The sequence below is a fragment of the Candoia aspera genome, chromosome 5, assembly GCF_035149785.1.
Source record: "Candoia aspera isolate rCanAsp1 chromosome 5, rCanAsp1.hap2, whole genome shotgun sequence".
Taxonomy (NCBI): Eukaryota; Metazoa; Chordata; class Lepidosauria; order Squamata; family Boidae; genus Candoia; species Candoia aspera.
This window is the reverse complement of record NC_086157.1, coordinates 5812816-5832588: the sequence shown is the minus strand read 5'-3', so window position 1 is coordinate 5832588 and position 19773 is coordinate 5812816. Positions and strand designations below refer to the sequence as shown.

Here is a 19773-nt window from a genome sequence, read left to right as displayed (position 1 = left end):
GAAAGAAAATTGTCACACACACACCCTTTTTTTTCCAATTGTATGGCGTAGCAGTTTGGTGTTTGTGCTGCTTTTCTTGCTGGGAAATCCTTGCGAGGTCCAGCAGCCAAATGTGTAGGCTATTTAGCCGTGACAAGTCACCTTGCCCAAGGTGCACCACGAGGAGGCTAGTCTACATTGCACAGAGTTGGGCTGAGAGGGAGTGACTGGACCAAGGTCACCTAGCCAGCTTTCGTGCCTAAGGCGGGACTAGAACTCACATATTCCTGGTTTCTAGCCCAGCACCTTATCTTCACTATTGAAATTGGCTAGAACCCGTCATTAAGCCAAATAATTTTATTGCCATATGGACTACTGTAGATACATTTTATTTGCACCTGGCACCCATGCCATTCCTGGAACTACCTTGCACTCTTCAAAGAGGTCATTTCAGTAGGATATTGCAGAGAGAGGGTCTCACAATTTCTCTGCTCAGTTTTCTGCATATCTAGAAATGCATATTGTTCTTCTCAGGACATCGGACACCTCAGGGCTTTTACCTCTTCCCAATATCATTACAGATTTTTTTTTAAAAAAAATGACAGGTTGTGCATAGATTGTTATTTTGCAGTTGAAATATGCAGACTTACATTGTAAAATGTCTTTTTTTTCCCCCTTTCTTTCTTTTTTCCAGTTTTATCGAGCAGAAATTGAAGCTCTTCATTCTTCTGGGACAACTGCTGTTGTTAAGTTTTGTGATTATGGAAACTATGAAGAGGTGTTATTATGCAACATCAGGCCTGTTCAAGCTGACACCTGGGTACGTGACAATAAATTGTATACAAAGAGATAAAGTACATATTTCTTATGAACGTGGAAGCCATAAACAGATGACTGGTATCGTACAGAGGGTTTTCAAATAAAAACCTGAAAAAAAGAATTCTAGAACTGGTTAAGGTGTTCTTTTTTTTATTGCATCTCCATCTATAACTATGCCTTAAGAAGCATGTAGCCTTAACTTCACATAATAACATTTGCAAATTCAGCAATATACTCTTTGCTTTTCAAGCAAATAATTATTTACATGGAGAATAATACAGTTTTTAAATGCATTCTGGCAGGCTATGAATTCTAACTGATAGTTTCCTTGTGGTTTGTGCTAGTTTCGAAATCAGACGGATTCACAAAATTTAAACTCCAAAGGGCTTTTTTCCCCTCCCCTTAAATAATCCCGTTCCCTGGATGGATACATAAACGTACCATTGTTTCTATAATTGTATTAATTGTGTTCTTTTGACAGACATATTAAGTAAATTTGAGGGACAGGCTAGCCATAAGGATTTAAAAGGCTTTGTAAAACATCAGACATCTTACACACTGATTTTATGGAAGGGTGCCAAATGATATAATTAGAAACGGGTTGTTTTTCTGTAGTGTGCTTAAAAAGAAAAAAGAGGCTCCTCCCCCCCAAAAAAGGTGGGTGGGTGTTTTCACTACTGAAACACATTTTCACTCACCCAGATTTTTTTTCCTCCCACTTGGCTCTGGTGGGGTTATTGTATGGCAAGAACAAGAAATCAGTCTTCTCCAAATGTATTTGCTTGAGTGCAACAATTTTTGTTTAGCTCACTTCCTGAGCTTCTGCCTACCTAATTAGCTACCCTCATTATTCATGATCATATTAACGGTAGATAGAAGATGGAACATTCAAACCAGCTTCTACATTTTTTAAGTTTGGAACTGCTGCTGTGTATCCTGCATTTTTGACTGTTTTAAAATGCTCACTAATGTGTTCAGAAATGTTACGACTTCAGAGATCCAAGTTTTATTCTTATATAGTGGTAACATACTTTGGTATTTACTCTTTCATACAAGATTCTGCATCTCTTAGTGCAAGTTCTTCTAAGGATGAGAGAAATACTGCAATTTGAGACAGGGAGGGCAGGGATAGGTGCTAGATGTCTAGTAGGTTCCTTGAAGAAAGGAAGGAAGCCATCTGGTTGATAGTTGAAGGTATCAGTTCATCTACAGTGACTTTAGGGTTACCTGTTGAATGTTTTATAATAATACTAATCATGGCCTCAAATTATATATAATACAAGTAGGCAACATACATGCAATCAGACTTAAAATAAACAGACTGAGTCCACTGGACTAAGGTGGAAGGTTCTCATTGGATTTCATGACGTTTGGTGTGGCAAGAGTGGAAATGATGTTTTAGTTCCTGTACATCTCTAGAATACTCCCCATACTATGGTCTGTAAGGCTGCCCAATTAAATATTCTCTTTTCTTGCAGTTGTACTTCATTTTGGAAGGGCACTGTTCTCGTTTCCTTTGCTACTCTCAAATTCAATGATTTTCATTTTGATAGTAGACTGACAAAAAAGTACGGTTTCTGGAACAATAACTTAACCATCTTCTCCATTACTGCTTGTGTCATGATGGATAAATAGCATTCATTTAATAATAGCGAAGCACATGGTACAGAAGATAGTAATGAATTTAGGAAGCAAGTACACTTCAGTTCTATTAAACGTAACTGGACGGCTACATGAGTTCTGTATTTTTTCATAAAGCAATAAATATGGAGTGTTGATTTAGTTTTTACTATGTAGACATATGGAATTCTCATTAGAAAATGTGGACATTAAAGCAGCTTGCATTTCCCTTTGTTGAAGGATTGTTTAACCTTTACACTTGACTAGAGAATGTACCCATATATATGTAATCCACTGTTGTGCTTAATGTGGCAGTGATCACAGAATAAAGGTATGTGTTTGCAACATATCAGCCCAGACTTAAATGTCATCACCATAATAAACTTTTTTTCTCTTGCAACATTTAAAATAAAAATTAAAAGCATGCATTGTTCAGACAAAATTAAGTCTGTGCTGTAGAAATACAAAATAAACACAAATAACTTAAACCTTAAGTGTTATATGTTATTTTCTCAGATTTAGAAATGTTACAAATGAGTACATATTTATCAGGATCTCATTTTATTCTCAGTGTAAGTTTTTTCTTCCTACTTTCAGATACCTTTGTGCATTGCAGTAGTTTGTCTTTATTTACAAAGGTAGAATCTGGTTACAGTAGATTATTGTAGCTTCACCTGTTCCTGAATTATACTGAGAGGATGTTGAGAGAAGGTGCTTTAGAAACAGAAGCCATTTTCAAATGTATATTGGCCAGTGATTTTAGCTTCCTTTCACTGAACTCTTGTCAAATTAACATTCTTGGTAAGGGTCTCCTGTGTTTTATAGAAAATTTGGTTAATGTGTTCTAGAGCCATTTTCTAACTTCAGGCCTGTGGCATCATATCACTACCTTCCATACATTGAATATATCCTTGAAGAAACACGTCTAATGCTTGAAGTTGATTACAGGTTGATCTACATGTTCTTTTTTAGTTCTTTCAGAAAACTCAGTGCCAAGTGTTTCTCCTGTAGGCCTCCAGTGCCACTTCCAAGACACTAACTTTACAGTAGTGTAAAATTTCTGGTAGAACAAGAGAGTGAATTGGTTTCATTCACTTTAGGAAGGTCACACACTGTGATCCTACACAGATGTGCTTCTGTCTGAAGGTACAACATTATTCCAGAATAACTAGACCATCTGTATGATACTGCAGTGATGTGATGAATTTTGCTTCCCAGCAGGTTGTTTGATAAGATTCTATCTTCAGTGGAAGAAAGAATAACAGAAAACAATTTATATGCAATTGCTGTATGGTGATTACGGACCTTTACACTGGAATATCTATCTGGATTCTTTATTTCTGACCGGGTTAACAACCTTCTGTCCATATAAATAATAATATTTGTAGCGTCCCAAACTGATCATAGGCACACTTCTTGAAGTTTCTATGCAATCATAATCCACCATTTTGAAGATCAACGGATCAAGATAATGCTTGTAGCTTAAAATTCATAAACAGAACATTTTATTTGATTTAAATTTACTTAAGTAAATCTTGTCTACCTTGCCTTGTGATTTATGATTCACTTCCACTAGCTGTGACAGCTGTCAGATTTCATTACAAGGAAAGATTAGACCTTGGGTGAAAACTAAAATTAAAATTGCTTTAAAGAAAAAAGACCTTGGGTGAAAACTGCTACATGACAGAAGGATATATAGAATCATTTCAGAAAAAAATGTGGTGTATTCACAGACTAAATTTGAAATACATGTGTGCTTAAAGGCTCTTTGGTGCTGATCAACTGATCTGCCAGCCACATACATTTGACTGTAGTCATAAGCATAAAAATCATGAGCTTCACATGTCCTTGTACTCCAACTTGATGCCACCTGTTGATAGTTACCCCTTACAAAAACTGGATTTCACTTAGATTTTTCACTGTGCTTCAGAGCAGACATTCCATCTTCTGATTTCAAAAATTCTGCTTTCTCTTAATACACATGACTTGATATGTTCCTTTTCTCATAAATATATACTAAAATGCATTGCTATCCTGAAATAATTTTGTTTCTTGTGAAAGAAATGTGTTGAAGGGCAGAGATCTTCCTGGGTTGGTCAAATTTAGAAAGATTTAGGGGTTGTCCAATGGAAGCATGGCTCCTCCAAAATAGGCAGAACTGAATGCTTCCAAAAGTTCATTAGTAGTTTGGAAATTTAGAGGGACTGCAAGGCACAACATGGCACAAAAAATTCTGTTTTTCCTTGCCTGGAAGTATGCAAGTTTCACACTGCACTAATGAACAGTATATTAATATAAATTGCCTAAACATTTTTTTTAAAGGGTGGATGTTATTCTCCTCCTGAAATTATAAGTCTCCATTTCTCCCTCCCCCCCCCCAAAAAACCCCCCACCCTCTGTGTCTTCCGACTGATGATTATCCCTGGACTGAATGTCATTTATACCAGTTGCCTGTCAAAAAGTACCGAAAGCGAGTGTGTCCTTTCTGGAATAGCCCTGCACTCCAGACATACCAGGAAGACTACTCGTATACAAAATATTCTGAATTTATTCATCAAAACTTTTTGCACTTAATCTTAACTCTTAAAGGAGATTAACAATGCCCATAATGCAATTTTTCCCACTTCTGTCAGGCATCATCAGTTCCATTTTTGAGTCAACCAGCACAAAAATGCATGCACGGATTTGTCTGAAATTTGGCAGGCTTTGTCTTTCCATAAGAGGCCAATAGTCCAGGGAAGTTCATCCTGGTGATGGCAGATGTCCATTTTGATTGATTTTTCATGAAAACCGTACTTGATCATGTAATAAGCTCAACATCACCTGTCATGAGTAATGATGGCGAGCAGGAAGGGGCTCCCATCCAGGGTGGAAAACGCATGCCTAGTACTGAGGAATTAAGCAGCCATTCAAAGAGACACAGATCAGGCCCGCCTTGACTTTTGGGGTTTATCTGTCTGGGTTTTTCCCACGCTTCTTCAGTTTGTTAGGATTCTGTTATGTAGCAGTAATAAACACTAGAGAACTACTCCTTGTCTCGTTGTGATTCTCACTGTTAGGACATCACCATGCCCATTCAATTTACACTATGTACTCTAATCTAGCACCACTATGACCTATATTTTGGATGATTCTGCACTCTGCTTGCATTATGCAGTGTATTATCCCACTTATCCTTGAAGCATTTTATTGTGCGAAAGTGTGAACAGATGGAAGCATCTGTTCCATCTAAGATTCTTTAATTAATTCTTAGTACAATAAGGACTCGTATATCGGTGCCTTTTTTTTTTTTTTTGGATAGAGACAGAATCCTTAACAGGGTTGAGTCAATCTAAATATATGTTTGAGTTCACATGTACAGATACACTTGCTGAGAAGATGTGATCTGCTGTGACTTACCCGTTGTATGTTCTGGAATGGTTTTTAAATGCAAATGAAGAAGATCTGCAAATAAATTACCTTAATGAGGAAGTAGTACAAACAGAGCAACTGGCAATATAGCTTCCTATACTATTTTATGTATTTTGTCGCTGAACTTTTTAGCAATTTTATAAGAAGTGGGGGAAGGGGAAGAAACCACAGATTCTATTCCAAGTAGTGGTTGAGACAGAAGGAAAGGAGCAGAAGCAGAATATCTGCAGGGCTTATTATTTATTAAATTGTTATCCTTTAACAGTACAACCTTTTTTTTTTTTCCCCTCAAATACCAGTCAGTAGAGAAGGAAAGAGTGCTGCTAAAAAAATAATGTGCTGTTTTCCTTTCCTACTCATTTTATACTCATTTGTACGTAGGATTAACAGCCAGCACTGGTCCCGAGCCCTTTACACATCAGGGGGAGAAGTCAAGGGCCTGGGGGGAGGAGGGAATATACTTTTGCAGATCTACAAGGATCCAGTCGCTGAAGGTGTGACTGGGAATGTGGCTTTTCAGGAATGATGATCCACTAAAACATTTTTCCTCTCCTGCCACATCTGAATTTGAAAGTAGTAAAAGGGTGTCAGTTTTATATAACTTTGCAGGTGAAATGATGCTATTCAAGAAAAGCCTATCACTGTTTTTGAAGTATTTCCAAAACACTGCACAAATCTTATTCGTTTTCTAAGTATTTCCATTAGAAATGTAAAACTGTGCTACTAAATGTATCTAAGGCAAATATGATGTAGTTTTATGAATCTGTTGAAAAACAAACATAGATCCAGTATATAGAGATTAAAGAATATGAAGAGAATGCCTCATTATTTTTCATTATTTTTTCCTGACAGCCTATATTGCCAAGTCCTTGCTTAACAAAATAGAAATATACCACCTTTTCTTTTTGGCACGAAACCTATCAGTAACTTGTTTTTTAAAATAATGACAAGAGTGGATTTGGTGTGGCAAGTGAAAGATAATCTAATTTAAAAATGATTTAATTTTGGTGCCTGTACTGAGCAAAGGTTCCCCATTTTGTCAAATAATACTTGACTTTTTTTCATAATTGAAGTATTTGCTGTGAGCAACCTGCAGCCAGAATTAGTCTGTTAAACAATATGAGATGGTTCATTTGATTATATTTCCTCACATCTCTCACGCATTACTTTTAAGTTTTCCCAACAGAAATTCAGTAACACTTCAATTGTCAAAGCATTTTTGGTTTGTTTCTGAAAGGTGGCGAGCAAGTTTATAAGTGCTTAAAATCTAGCTTTTCCTAACTCATTTAATCATAGCATATTTGGAGTCTTGTTTACTTGACATTATTTGGTTCTAACATTCGATCATGTTGAAAAATAAATGGCCTCTGAAAATATGCTGCTGTTTTAGGTATCCCTGCAGTTTTAGCAATGTGGAATTAGTGCGAGATGGCATCAAATCCACCCCAAAGTAGCACCATACACGCACATTTAGGTGTACAACTAAAATTTGTTTTTGGTTTTATGAATGTTTGGACAACATCCATTTCTTCTGCCAAAGTTTATTCATTTTAGCCATTTTCAAGCAATTGAACAATGCTACCTTCCCTCGAAAATGAGAGTGTAGCCATTTTACACTGTCATTCTGACTCCAAAAATTATTTAATTGTGAAAGTTTAAGTTTAGATAAGCTACACCCTTGGAAGGGTACTGATACTAATGGGAATGGCCATAAATCCCAGAGCAAGGCAACTAAACTATCTTCATACTGGTGAACTGCAAGGTTTTCCAGTCGCTTTTTTTTTTCCCTTTTAGACCAGCCCACCTGAAAATGCTGGCTTAAACTGTTAAATTGTTTAACAATTGCACTAGTGGAAAATCTACTAAATCTTCTAAATAACCTGTTTCAGGCTTCTATCACATTTTTTAATGTTCTCTCTTTTCCAGTTTTCATATTTCCTGTAGCAGTTCTCTAAGGAACATTTGGGTTATATCTTCTTGATATGTCCAGTTGACTTTTTATAAGTTTCTGCTTTAAAATTTTAACCTCACAGAATGAAAAGCATAATGTTTTTGATCTTCACTTGTGAAAGGTCACTTAAAATAATCAGGAGAATGATTTTTCAGGGGCTGTCCAACGCACCTATATGGAATAGCCAAAAAAAAGGACAGTAACAGATCAGGATGAGTTAGTGAATACATACCGTGTAAGATTCAGTATACTGGAGCTTGGAATGTTGAAAACAATTATGCAGAAGAAACATGCAACTCTGAGGGCCACAGATTGTGATTCTGTCTTTAAAGTAACTTTTCTGGACACTGAAGGTTTTATAACAGGTTTCTTGGTAATGCTGTCAAGTACTTTTAATATATTTTAGCTTCCTTTTTTTTTTTAGTAAATTATACAGAGGTCTTTGGCGGTCTGTGCATCTTTCAAAGAATAACATTCAGTACTTTCTATAATTAGGCAAGTGGGACACTCTTTCCTGTGTGTGTCCATTGGGATATAACTTGCCGATGATGATGATGATGATGATTTCTTCCATGGCACAACGCTTGGGTTATTTTTCCTCTGATGAAAGATTTATTTTTCTTCACTTTTTTACATCCTTGTATTACATTTGGACCTGTTCTGCACAACTGTGGTGCCTTCTTTGCTTCGTAGTTCGTAGACTTAGTAGTCATCTTTCTAGATGTGTTGCAAGTTGAAATAATAAGCTACATTGAGTAGGAGCACAGAGGTTATTACCACTATTTTGGTGAGGGGCATATCCAGGACTTAAGTAGTCTTCGTCACTAGCTGTTTTAGTGTCTGAAAAGGGGAGAAAAAGATTGTAATTTTGCTTACATCTTAGGAGCCTTCGTTTGAAGCCTTTTTGGTCTAATCTGTACTAGATACTCAAGATTAATCCTCTCATTTTATCTGTCAGAATCTAAGAGTTCTTCCTTTGTATGACACCAAGTCTTTTCTAACAGGTTGGTGTTCATAGGAATATGAGGCAATTCTTCACTCTATTGGCCTACTATACATTGTAGGAACCATTTACCTTCCCCTTTTGTTTGGGCCAGATATTGTTACTCTTGTTCTATTGCAACAGTTGTTTGGAAATTCAGCATCATCTGTCAATCTTTATGTCAGTCAATGACCAATAAAAATTCAGCACCATTTGTCATTGGTTCAAAAATTTTCCTTTAAATGGTAATTTCCAGTCAACTGGGTCTCTTCATTTAGAGATTCAAGACTCTTATCCAAAAGAAAAGATGATGAAAACTTTTCCTTGGGTCTTCAGAGTTTCTCCTCAAAATATTGGGATATGCTGTCTTGATAAACATGACCTTGTTGACAAGGTCCTCTGACTGTGGATTCTCCAACAGTGAACCATAATTAACCTATTTTGTAGTTAGAACTGTTTGTGAATAATTGTTTCTCAAGTAATTCTAGTAGTTTTCTAGTGGGTCGGATGTGGACTTATTGAGCTGTGTTAACTACAAACTCCAAAATTTGGTTTCTACCCAAAACTGATGCCAGAGTTTTGTGCCAATTTTTTTTTAATTGTTTTACCAAGTAAGTAACTGACATAGTCTCTTTGAGGAGCTATGGAGTACCCCAAAATCAATATAGCCCTATTAACTTCAGACTTGCATTCAGCTTTTCTATCAACTTTAGGGCATTTTGTTCCAAGTTTTGCGTCACACAAACTGAACCAGCTTAAAATTACTTCGATGCTAAGTAAATGGAAATCATTTTTTGCCATTTAGTTTTTGGCAACTCATGCCCTACGAACAACAAATGTTCCTTACGTTCTGTGTAAATCTATTTTAGTTGTGATTTTAAAGGAAAAGGAACAAGATACAAGTGCTTAAGCAGCTTTTATAGTGCCCTTAAGGGGACATCAATGGAGAAATACACTTGGGTATAGTGGTAATTAATTTCAGCTCATAATACTTTTAGTCTACATAAAACGTTTTAGGTGTTCAAACTGTATTAGTTGTTTTGTTTGTGTGGGTCTACTATGAACAATATCAATAATTATTCATACAGTGGGCTTGGACAAATAAAATTTGGTGAGGCTGAAATCAAAAACCTTAAATGTCATTAGTTCAGCACAGACTTCACGGGGATGAAATCTCAATGCGTAGTGCAACTATTAACCAGATTAATAATATTTGTGGCTGAAACAAAAGCCTTTATGTTACCTTTCAAACCATTATGGAGAAGTGTAACAAAACTACTTAGGTAGCCCTAGTTCTTTGAACTGTGCCCCTTCCTAACTTTAGGCCTTAGAGCATTGACAGATGCAAGTATTTTCTTTATAAAGGGGCAAATCTACTTTAAGAAGATAGGAGAACTGAAATCTACATTCATGAAGGAAACCTTCATCTTGAATGTGAATAAAAAGAGATCTTTTATGTAATTGTTATTTTAAAAATTATTGTTTCTACTACTATTACTACTAACAACAACAAAAGCATTACAATATAGCTGGGAAATAAGATTCTTATTTAATCACGTAAGCTTGAAGATCAGATGTAAAATCCTGAGATACCATGCCCCCAGTGATGATGATAATTTGAAACCAACCTAACCAACGATTTACAGAAGTATGGAGAAAATGGCATGATGTATTAAAATGGTATCTCATGCTTCTTACTCAAAGAATTAGGCTCCTTCATATTCAACCAACAGACAAACTTCTGTACTGGAAAAAGGCATTCATTTTAGTTATGGTAATTATCTGGAATTATGACTTTGTTATGCAAAGTAAAAAGATGTGACACCATGATCAAAAATTTCCAAGTAGAAGAAGAAGAAGAACAGGAAGGAAGAGCAAGGTGAGGACAATTACTGTTGGCAGGCCCCGTTATTTTCTAAGGACTATCAAAGGGTTCTCATTATTTCTAATGGACAGTCTTGACCTTTCAGTTTATCCACTGGGAGGAAGGTGAGATTCACAAAGCTGACCTAAATTTGGATGTGCTCCAGAAATACAGATGCAGTCGCTGTGAAAAGAAGGCATGCCCATTACTTGCTTTTGCAGAAGGACATTCAAACTTGATTTGAAATGTCTGTATCTGCTTAATAATGAGACAAGAACCAACCTTGGTGGGATGAAACAGTTCAGAACTAGTGTAAAAGTTTTGTATTGGTTTGAGATGGATACAGTTATGGTTTTAAGTGCTCCAGTTCCCTTCAGTGGACAAGGCAGTTAACTTCTGATGCAAAGGGGGTGTGTGTGTGTGGGGGGGGGGGAATACAAAAATAAGACTTGGTGGACCTAAAAGTTTCAAAACCAGATAATACTTTGGTGCAGATTTTGAGTAGAAATAGAGCATTGTTTTTTAGATGTTTCCTCTGAAGTCTATGGAATACGAAAATCACATTGTGGAACAAAATGGCACAAAACTGGTAAAAACTGGTTTACCTTTTAGTAGAAATTAGTTAAAATGGCCAGCCTTTGGAGAAGAGTTAGGGTTAGGGTTTATTTTCTTTAATAAACTCCTTTTATTTATTGTCAAACTGTTAATAGGAATCACAAAGATAAAACAAGATGAGCCATATACTCATCACTTCTTGACAGCTGGGGGACCCTCTGTAGTCCTACAGAGATTAGTCTTTTCTCCTAGAGGCATCAGACTTCATCTCTCAGGAGTGAAGACAGATTATCCACCCCAGGGCCTTCATCCTCCTTATGCCCATGTGTGACATAATTATTCACAGTAAAATGGAATGACTTGTAGATGAGACACATAATCAAATGATTCCCTTTCCTTTGGTTTTATTGATTTACTTGTCCGTTAGCGCTGTATCTCCCTTTTCCTTCAGGAGCTGAAAGCACTATATATAGCACTCCCTCTTCCCTCCCCCGCACCCCCTGAACAGCAACTTGTGAGGCAGGTTGACTTTTCAATTTCCTTGAAACAGTCATAAAATTGCAGCCAGAAGGAGGTTGCATATTCCAAAAATGATGGCTGTAACTGTAAAAAAGTAGAGTGTCCCTCAATGAAGCTTGACTCTCAAAGGCCTTATGAACATACCCATGTTGTTTTCTTGGTAGCAGTAGGGAACTGGTTTGCCATTGCTTTCTTCTAGGTTGTTCTCCACTCCAGTCCATCAGGAGCTGTGGAGTTCCTGGACTTCTCCAGCCACTAACCAGCTTGGAGTCTGCTTAACTTTTTGAGGTCATTCATGGTCAGCTAGCTGGAATACCTTAAAAAACCAACTTAATTCAAGAACCTATGTACAAGACAGAACAAAAATGGCTCCATGTTTTGAACTCAGCTTTCCCTTCCAACATCCACTTAACAGAAGAGAAATTAATGAGGTCTGAAGGAAAAATATCTTGGTCCAAGATTTACAAAGCAGAAACAGAGTCTGACCCTTAAATGTCAAGTTACAGATTTGTCCTCAGAACATATTGCAAAATGCCTGTTTCACAAAATGAGTATCTGTGAACATCCATAAATGATACACGCTCATTTCATACTCCTACAGTGGTGGTGGTGGCGGCAGTGGGTGGGGTGGAAGTATAACCCATGGAGACCCACACATGCACGTACATGCACTAAACCTAGGCAAGGTGCACAATGCAGCCCCACCCCAATTTCTCAGGCAAAACATACTCCACAACAAACCTAACGTATCTACATTAATGCTTTTAAAAAATTAAATACCCCTTGTTCTCCACAGGATCTTCCCCATCATGAACCCCTTCCTTCCTTTCTAATGAACACAGTTACAAAGCATTGACTATCATTTATTTTCCAACAATATTTTTGGACCTTATGGCAGATCCCCAGTCCACCTTCATCTTTTAAGTAGATGCTAAAGTTTCATCCTCACCTGAGTCTGGTATTTAAGATACAACCATGCCAGTTTTCCCCCACTGAGGGCTGAGCTCTATGGCAGCATCTAGTTGACCCTGGCTGATCTTGAGAAGCTAGGAAGATCAAACCTGGTTAGTACTTGGATGGCAGAAGCCTGGGAATACCAGAAATGGTAGCAAGTTGAAGAAGTGAAAAACAAAACCCAGGTTCTTTTATACCATAGCCAAAAAAGCTACATGCGTGTGCCCACCAGGAGTCAAGCTAAATTCAAGGAGACTTTATTTCCAATACAGTTAGTGTCTTTACTTAGATGAAATAATAGTAGTGCAGTAGACAATTTGAGAAACGATCAGTGCCTATGCTGCACACTCAATCAGAAAAAGTGTAAGATTAAAAGTGTCGGCTTACTATTTGTTTATCCTATTAAAACTAAGACCCCAAAGAGGACTAATCTGCAGAAATCAGTCCCTGAAGATTAGTGCCGTGTTGTATGTTTCCAGCTTCCCATTCTTTTCCAGTTTTCTTGATTTTTAGCCTTTCTGACTGGGGATTGAATTACAATTGTAAAAAAGTGGAGGAGACAGATGGGAAGTCTGAGATTCAACCTGAACGTTGCTGGCCATTGACCGAATAAACATCATTATTATAACCTAAATATTAAAATGTAATGTCCATAGCTAACAGCTGTTGAAATTGTGTATGTAAGTTCTGGCAGAATTGGTTTTTGTGTATTTGTTTTTAGAAGGTATTGGAAAAGTAAAGGAGGATAGCTTTATCTCAGCTGCTATGCTTTCTAGCACACCAGATGAGCGTCAGCTTTGAGATAAAAATAAGAAATGGGGTTGAGTGTGAAAATACCTTTTTTTTTTTTATTATTCCTTACTCTTACTTAGCTCAGCTGGCTTTCCCCACAAATGTTATGAACAAAAGGTCTGGCTAACACGAATGCATTCGTTGAAATGAATTTGTACATAAGACATCTCCAGCTCTTGAAAATGTTTACTTCTGGCGGTATAAATACCAGAGAGATACATCTAAGTGATACCTTAAATTCCACACATTTGTGTTGGATTATAATTGGGCAGTTAAAGAACAGTTATATTTCAACTTCAATTTATTTTACGCTGTCTCAGATGCCCTTCAAGGCAATGTTTTCAATCCTTCAACATTGCTCTCTATGTAACACACTTCTTTGTGCATAACATCAAGCTATTAGGTGGCTGGCTTGTTTTTAGCAAGCCATGGGGAAAGGAGTTGGCAGAAAACTGTATAAGCTAATAGTTTGCTTTCACTGTGATATGTCATCATGAATGAAACCAGAATCTTGTTCTTGCGCTCTGCCTCTCACATTTAGGTATTGAGAGAAGGAATCAGGGAAAAATACCATGACTGCTTATTTTTAAGGCTGCTGCTTCAACAAACCCTGGTTAAAATAACCTTAGTTTAGTGTTATAAACACACTGCCATTAATTATAATTTGTACTCACCATCCTCAGTCTCTCTCTCTACCTCTGTGGGACAACTACTGCATCATCTTCAGTAGCCATGATGCTGAAGATGATGAGAGTTACGATATTCACCTGGAGGGAGAAGTATGACTTGATCTGCATTGATCTGTTTGTTTCATTTCACTGGATCCTGTGCTTTAGAAAATCGTAGACCAATTCAGAAATTAAACTGAGTGGTAGCAGTGTTTCTAAGATAGCATCAGATAGGACCACATCACATACAATCCAAGCACAATTTACTCAATTTACTGTTGACCATTTCTGCCTTTCTGGAAATAGAAAGAATTGCGTAAACTAGGCATCCATGTAAAATTCCCATTACATATACAATATGATCTGTAGTGATAGTGAAAAGACTACTCATTTATCACACTTGGCCAGTTGATTCATTCTGTCAGATTCACCATGCTAATATAAGTTAATATAGTACAGGAGCTCCTGATTTTGTATGATTGAGGCAAAACCCAAAATGTAACAGTGGGAATTTTATATAGTGCATCATTTGAACGTTATGCATATGTTAATTCTCAAGTTTAAGGAAGGTGTAGGAGTCACAATATGCACATGTGTAATTTCAGCACAGTTATCATACTCCATACCAGGTCTTGCTAAGCATTTGAAGGGCAACCATGCAATATATGTTGGCCCAAAGTGCTGTTCCTCAAAGCGCTGTGGAAGCCATGTCCACCAGAAGGCTTGGTGCAACTTCTTGAAAGGCTAAGTTGTTTCTGCACATGGTACAGAGAATATAGATAGACATATTTTTTTCTCCCACTCTCAGAATACTAGAACTCAAAGTTATCCATGGAAGTTAAATGCAGAGACATTCAGGACCAACAGATTTCCCCCACCCCCCTCACATGGCACATGTTAAACTATGGAAGCCACCTGGCTTGAAATTATGAAGGAAGGTGTGTAGCTGTTTCAATTTTAAAGTTAGCATAGATCCTATCTGTAGTCCTGCTTAATGGTCTGCTGCATTACCATTAGCTTGGAATATGCTTTGAATACAACTGAATTGATAGCATGTTGCAGCTATCTAGATATGAATCTAAAATAGGGTCTCCTTTGACAAATCTGCAGTGATCGAGAATGGCTGGTTTGCTATCCCAGGCAAAGCTGGGTAAATAACCAAGTTCAATGCCAGATCTAGGAACCCTATTACTGGCTTATTCAGGGTTTTGCTGTTGCAGTTATTTTCCAAGTTGTAGGAGAGGATTCTACTTATCATTGGTTAAATAAAGCCAGTTCCAGCAGAACAACCTTTTAACAGCCAGTTCTGATTATGTTTCATCAGCACATCTCATAGAAAATCTCCTTTATGTTAAGTTGTAGTCTTAGAGACTTCGCAGATACATGTAGTTTTCTTGGCAAGAGTACTTAAGGATCTTTTCTGATTTCCCAGTCCAACTTACAGTCCTAGTGTTTCTGTGCTTTGACACTGCTTAGCTGGTTAATTGAAGTCTTATACTCCTTGATCATCTCCTAACCCTCAGGAAGCATTTTACTCCTTGAAAAAGAAGAGAAGGCTCTCCTGAGGGGGAAGAAACTGGCAAGAAAACTGATTGAATGGGACAGACTGATATCCAGTATCTTATTTTCCTGGTGGCAACAAGGACTGCAGTGAATAACTCAATATCAAGTGATAACAATATCAACCCTACATATGACCATGCTTTAGTTCAAACAATAGTTAGAGATTTGGATCCATAGATGATAACACCAAACTTATCCTTCAGTCAGCCTGCTGTGTATTATCAGCAAATTATATGCTGACTGGCTGAGCCAAGAAACATGTGTCAGCTCTAGAACAAGCAGGCTTTGATCAGGCTTTTCAAAAGTGGACCACTTTGCATCACCTGCCCACAAAGGATGCCAGTTTACCAATGACACTGCTTTCATAGATTTGAAGGGGGCATTTGACTCAATTCCACATGAGAATTTATGGAAGAAATTGGCAATTCTTCTATTAGCCCGTCTTCTACAAATAATGTTGATGCTACATGTTGATGCTGCATGATGGCAGGTTAGATGTATAAATGGTGGATAATTGACTGTGCCTATTCCAACCTCCAAAGGAGTCCAGCAGAGAAGTATTCTAGCTCCTCTAGGATTTAATTTTTACATGGCCCTTGCCAAATTCATATTCCACCATCCGTCTCAGTCTCCATGTTATTCTGTGCTGAAGATGATGCTATTCTGTCTCTTAAGTGGAGTTTTGATGTATATTTTGTGTGCTAGCACTATTTTGTCAAGCCAGAATGCTGGAAATAACTTGGCAAAACCCAAGGTGGCTGCAGTTGCTTGGATTAATTGAAACATTAACAGCACCCAAATTGAATAGGTGAAGGTCTTCAAGTATCTAGGCATTTATTTTCAGTCCTTCCTCTGCAACATTCAATCTCCAACTCTTAAGCTGCAAATGCAAAAAGCTTCTAGTACAGTAGCCCGATACTCAAGCCCTAACTACATGTCCATAGCAATCAAGCTATTAAAAGCCAGAGTACTAAACCTTCTGTTGAGTGATGGCACAGTGTTGTATGTACAAGATCTCTCAAGGCTAGAAGCAATTCATCCTAACTTTCTGAGATCTGACTTTATAGTTTGCTCAGTTACAAATACACTCCTCTAGTTAGAACTTGACTGTATCTTTGCTGAGGACCGTATGAGGCTCTACTGGTTATAGTATTGACAAATACAAATTCACAGGGGTGATACCTTGGCCAACTTGCACTGACAGACAGATGCACCTTCCCATGGAACAACCTGAACAAAATTATGTCTGATCCAATTACTGCAGGTTTACCACACACAAGAACACCCCAATCTATATCTGTGCTGGGTCCAGTAAAAGTCTGGAGAGAAGTCAAAAAGAGAACTTCTTTGAGCCCTCCCGGTAAACCAGACAGGAAGCACACCCAGATGAACTAATTCTACTTTATTGTAAGGCTACATTAACAGAATCTTGCAAGTCTGAAAGTACAAATGTCTCCCCCACCCCCACCCCCATTTACCACCTGAGTAATTAGGCTGGGCCCTTCCTAAGTTTCTTTTTCTGGCCATTACTCTGTTGTGGGCTCATTTCTCTTTTATCTGACCATTCCCTACGTGATATCCCCCCACCCCCATCACCCTCACTTCCATCCCAACTTCAGATCTTGGCATGCAAGAGACACAGCTGATACTTCATGCCTCTACTACAATGAGCTTATTTATCTGTGCCTTATCAGTCTCAACTACTTTCATCACATTTTGTGCCTTTGCAAATAGTGGATGTGGATACCTTACTTTTCATAGTGCTGAAGGTGAGATTCGATACTATTCCCATACTATTTATGTATGATCTCAGATACTAAAATTGAATCAGTTGGATGTACACTTTGAAGTATCTCATACACCATTCCTGGAGATTGGAGCTAACCTCCCCTCTAATCATAAATGGCCCAGGTTGGCTCCAACAGGCAACACTGCATTTTATACCCAATGGTCAGTATTCCAAAGTTTCCAGAAAAGTTGCTAAATGCAGTTCTGCAGCAACTGCTGTTCAGCTTTGCTTAATTTCTGGTATGAACAGCGCTCTTAGGCTAGATGTTTTGTATTCTGGCTGTGTTTTTTGGTATATACCCATTGATTGATTAATTGTGCCCTCAAGTTGTTGTTGACTATTAGCAACTGCACAAATTTTCTCCATGACGATCTATCCCTAACCTGGTCTTTTAGGTCTTCCAGTGGTTCTACAACCATATATAAGTAAAATACAAAAATAATATATTTGATCTCTCTCTCTCTCTGTCTTAAGGATGATGCCTCCTCTTTTTGAATTTCTTGAAGAGGATATTGTTTCTGAATGGTTTCAGCACCACAGATCAATGGTCACTGTAAAATATCAAAATATTCAGTTGTGATACACTTTTTTTTGTATGTATTATATTTGTATTCTACCTTTCCTCAGAAGAAGGTTTGGTAATTCCCTCCCTTTTGTTTTTTTCTCACCATGCACTGTGAGATTGGTGACATTTAGAAAATATGAGCAGCCCAAGGCTTGCAGTGAATCCCACTGGCAAATCATTTGTGTCATTCTTTGGATGGTACAGGACTGGGTCCTATCATTCTCTGCTTTTCAGGTCCCATTTATATATAACTTCACTCCCCTGAATTGTACATTGAGTATTGTCCACTGAATGTCTCCTTTTTCATCTTAAAAAGTTTCCACACTTGTTTTACCTAACTGCATTTATCCTGATCTCCAATGTACCCACATTTGATCCGTGTTTTGGGAAGAGCCTAACCTGTGACTCGGCTTTGTGTTCCCTCTACTCTCTTTACAAAGATAATTCTGTATACATAGAAGGACAGCTTCTTAGGATACACTTAGGGTCATGTGCATTTCTAAATTGTGTTCTTTAATTGTAGGAGGAGGAAGAAATTACTTACGAGCAAACTTTAGAATTTCGCAGAGGTGGCGACGGGCAACCTAGGCGGTCAACACGACCCACTCAGCAGTTTTATCAACCTCCAAGAGCTAGAAACTGATCAAAGGTAAATTATTACTTCCTGCGAGTAAGAAACTAGCTCTATTCTTCCGGAATTCCCTTGACATTCTGAGTATCTCTGAAAAAGGAATACCTATGACACATATGTCCAGCCTGCTTCATGATTGGGTGAGAGATGCAATGGAAGGTGGCTTATACTGTAACTGCCAGCAAAAACAAAGGTGATGATCAATGAAGAGCTGTAATGTACGTCATTTTAGTGCATACAACCTGGAAACTCTTAAGTCTTAAACTCTTAAGTCATGTATTACAGTGGGGTGGGGTGGGGTGGGGTGGGGGAATGTAAGCATTAAATGTCTTGTTCTGTCTCTTTTTCTCAAATGTCTCTATATAATCATAACCCATACAAATTGTCCTGATTAACAGAGAGAGAGAAAATGGCGAAATGATCCCATGTTGTCCTTTTTCCCACTTCAGATATTCATTGTGGCAAAGGCGATCTGCATTTCTTCATGCCCAAAGGATAAGGTTTCAGACAGATGCAGACAGGGAATACAGAAATCTACCCACCACAGACTTTTTTTTTTAAAGTTAATGCTGTGAAGCTAAACCTTTTACATATGAAAAAAACCATTGTTAATACTGACATCAATAAAAGCCACCATGCTCAATATTGTCTTTGCTTTGTGTTTTCCTGATTGCATGAATTATTATTGAGTACAGCCCTAATCCCTCTCATTTCAAAGAATTGATGGACTCTATTAGAATGTCAAACTTGAAAAGTTGAGAACTGAGGAGGACCTGTGTTTTTGCATCGATATATAGAGGCTGAAACATTTATTACTGCTGCCCCAATAATGTTACTGCCAATTCACTTAAGACTTTATAAGCCTGCATTATATTTATTAGAGTACAAGATTCCTGCCCCAGAGATCTTACAGTGCAAAATCTAATGAAACAGAGAAAAAGAAGGGAAGGAATATGCAATTTTCTAGGTTACAGTGTGCTTATGTCCAGAAGAACTACAGAAGGCAGCCAAAGGCTAATTAGGTAAGACAAGGAACTCAAGAGACTTTTCTTTAGACCCCTATCACTACTTTATTACTTCTCAAGTCCCTAACAGCAGAGCACAATCCGGG

At 37.7% G+C, this 19773-nt stretch overlaps 1 protein-coding gene across 1 annotated transcript in view; it reads left to right on the top strand.

Moving 5' to 3' along the window:
- Positions 1–19282, top strand: part of TDRD3 (tudor domain containing 3) — a 61910-nt gene extending 42628 nt beyond the window's left edge. Inside the window, exons 12-14 of the mRNA XM_063304547.1 lie at positions 674–799; positions 18555–18680; positions 19112–19282. Of these exons, the coding sequence (XP_063160617.1) occupies positions 674–799; positions 18555–18674 (246 nt within the window). The 3' untranslated portion in view covers positions 18675–18680; positions 19112–19282. The remainder of the gene's footprint in view (positions 1–673; positions 800–18554; positions 18681–19111) is intronic.
- The last annotated feature ends 491 nt before the right edge of the window (positions 19283–19773 follow it).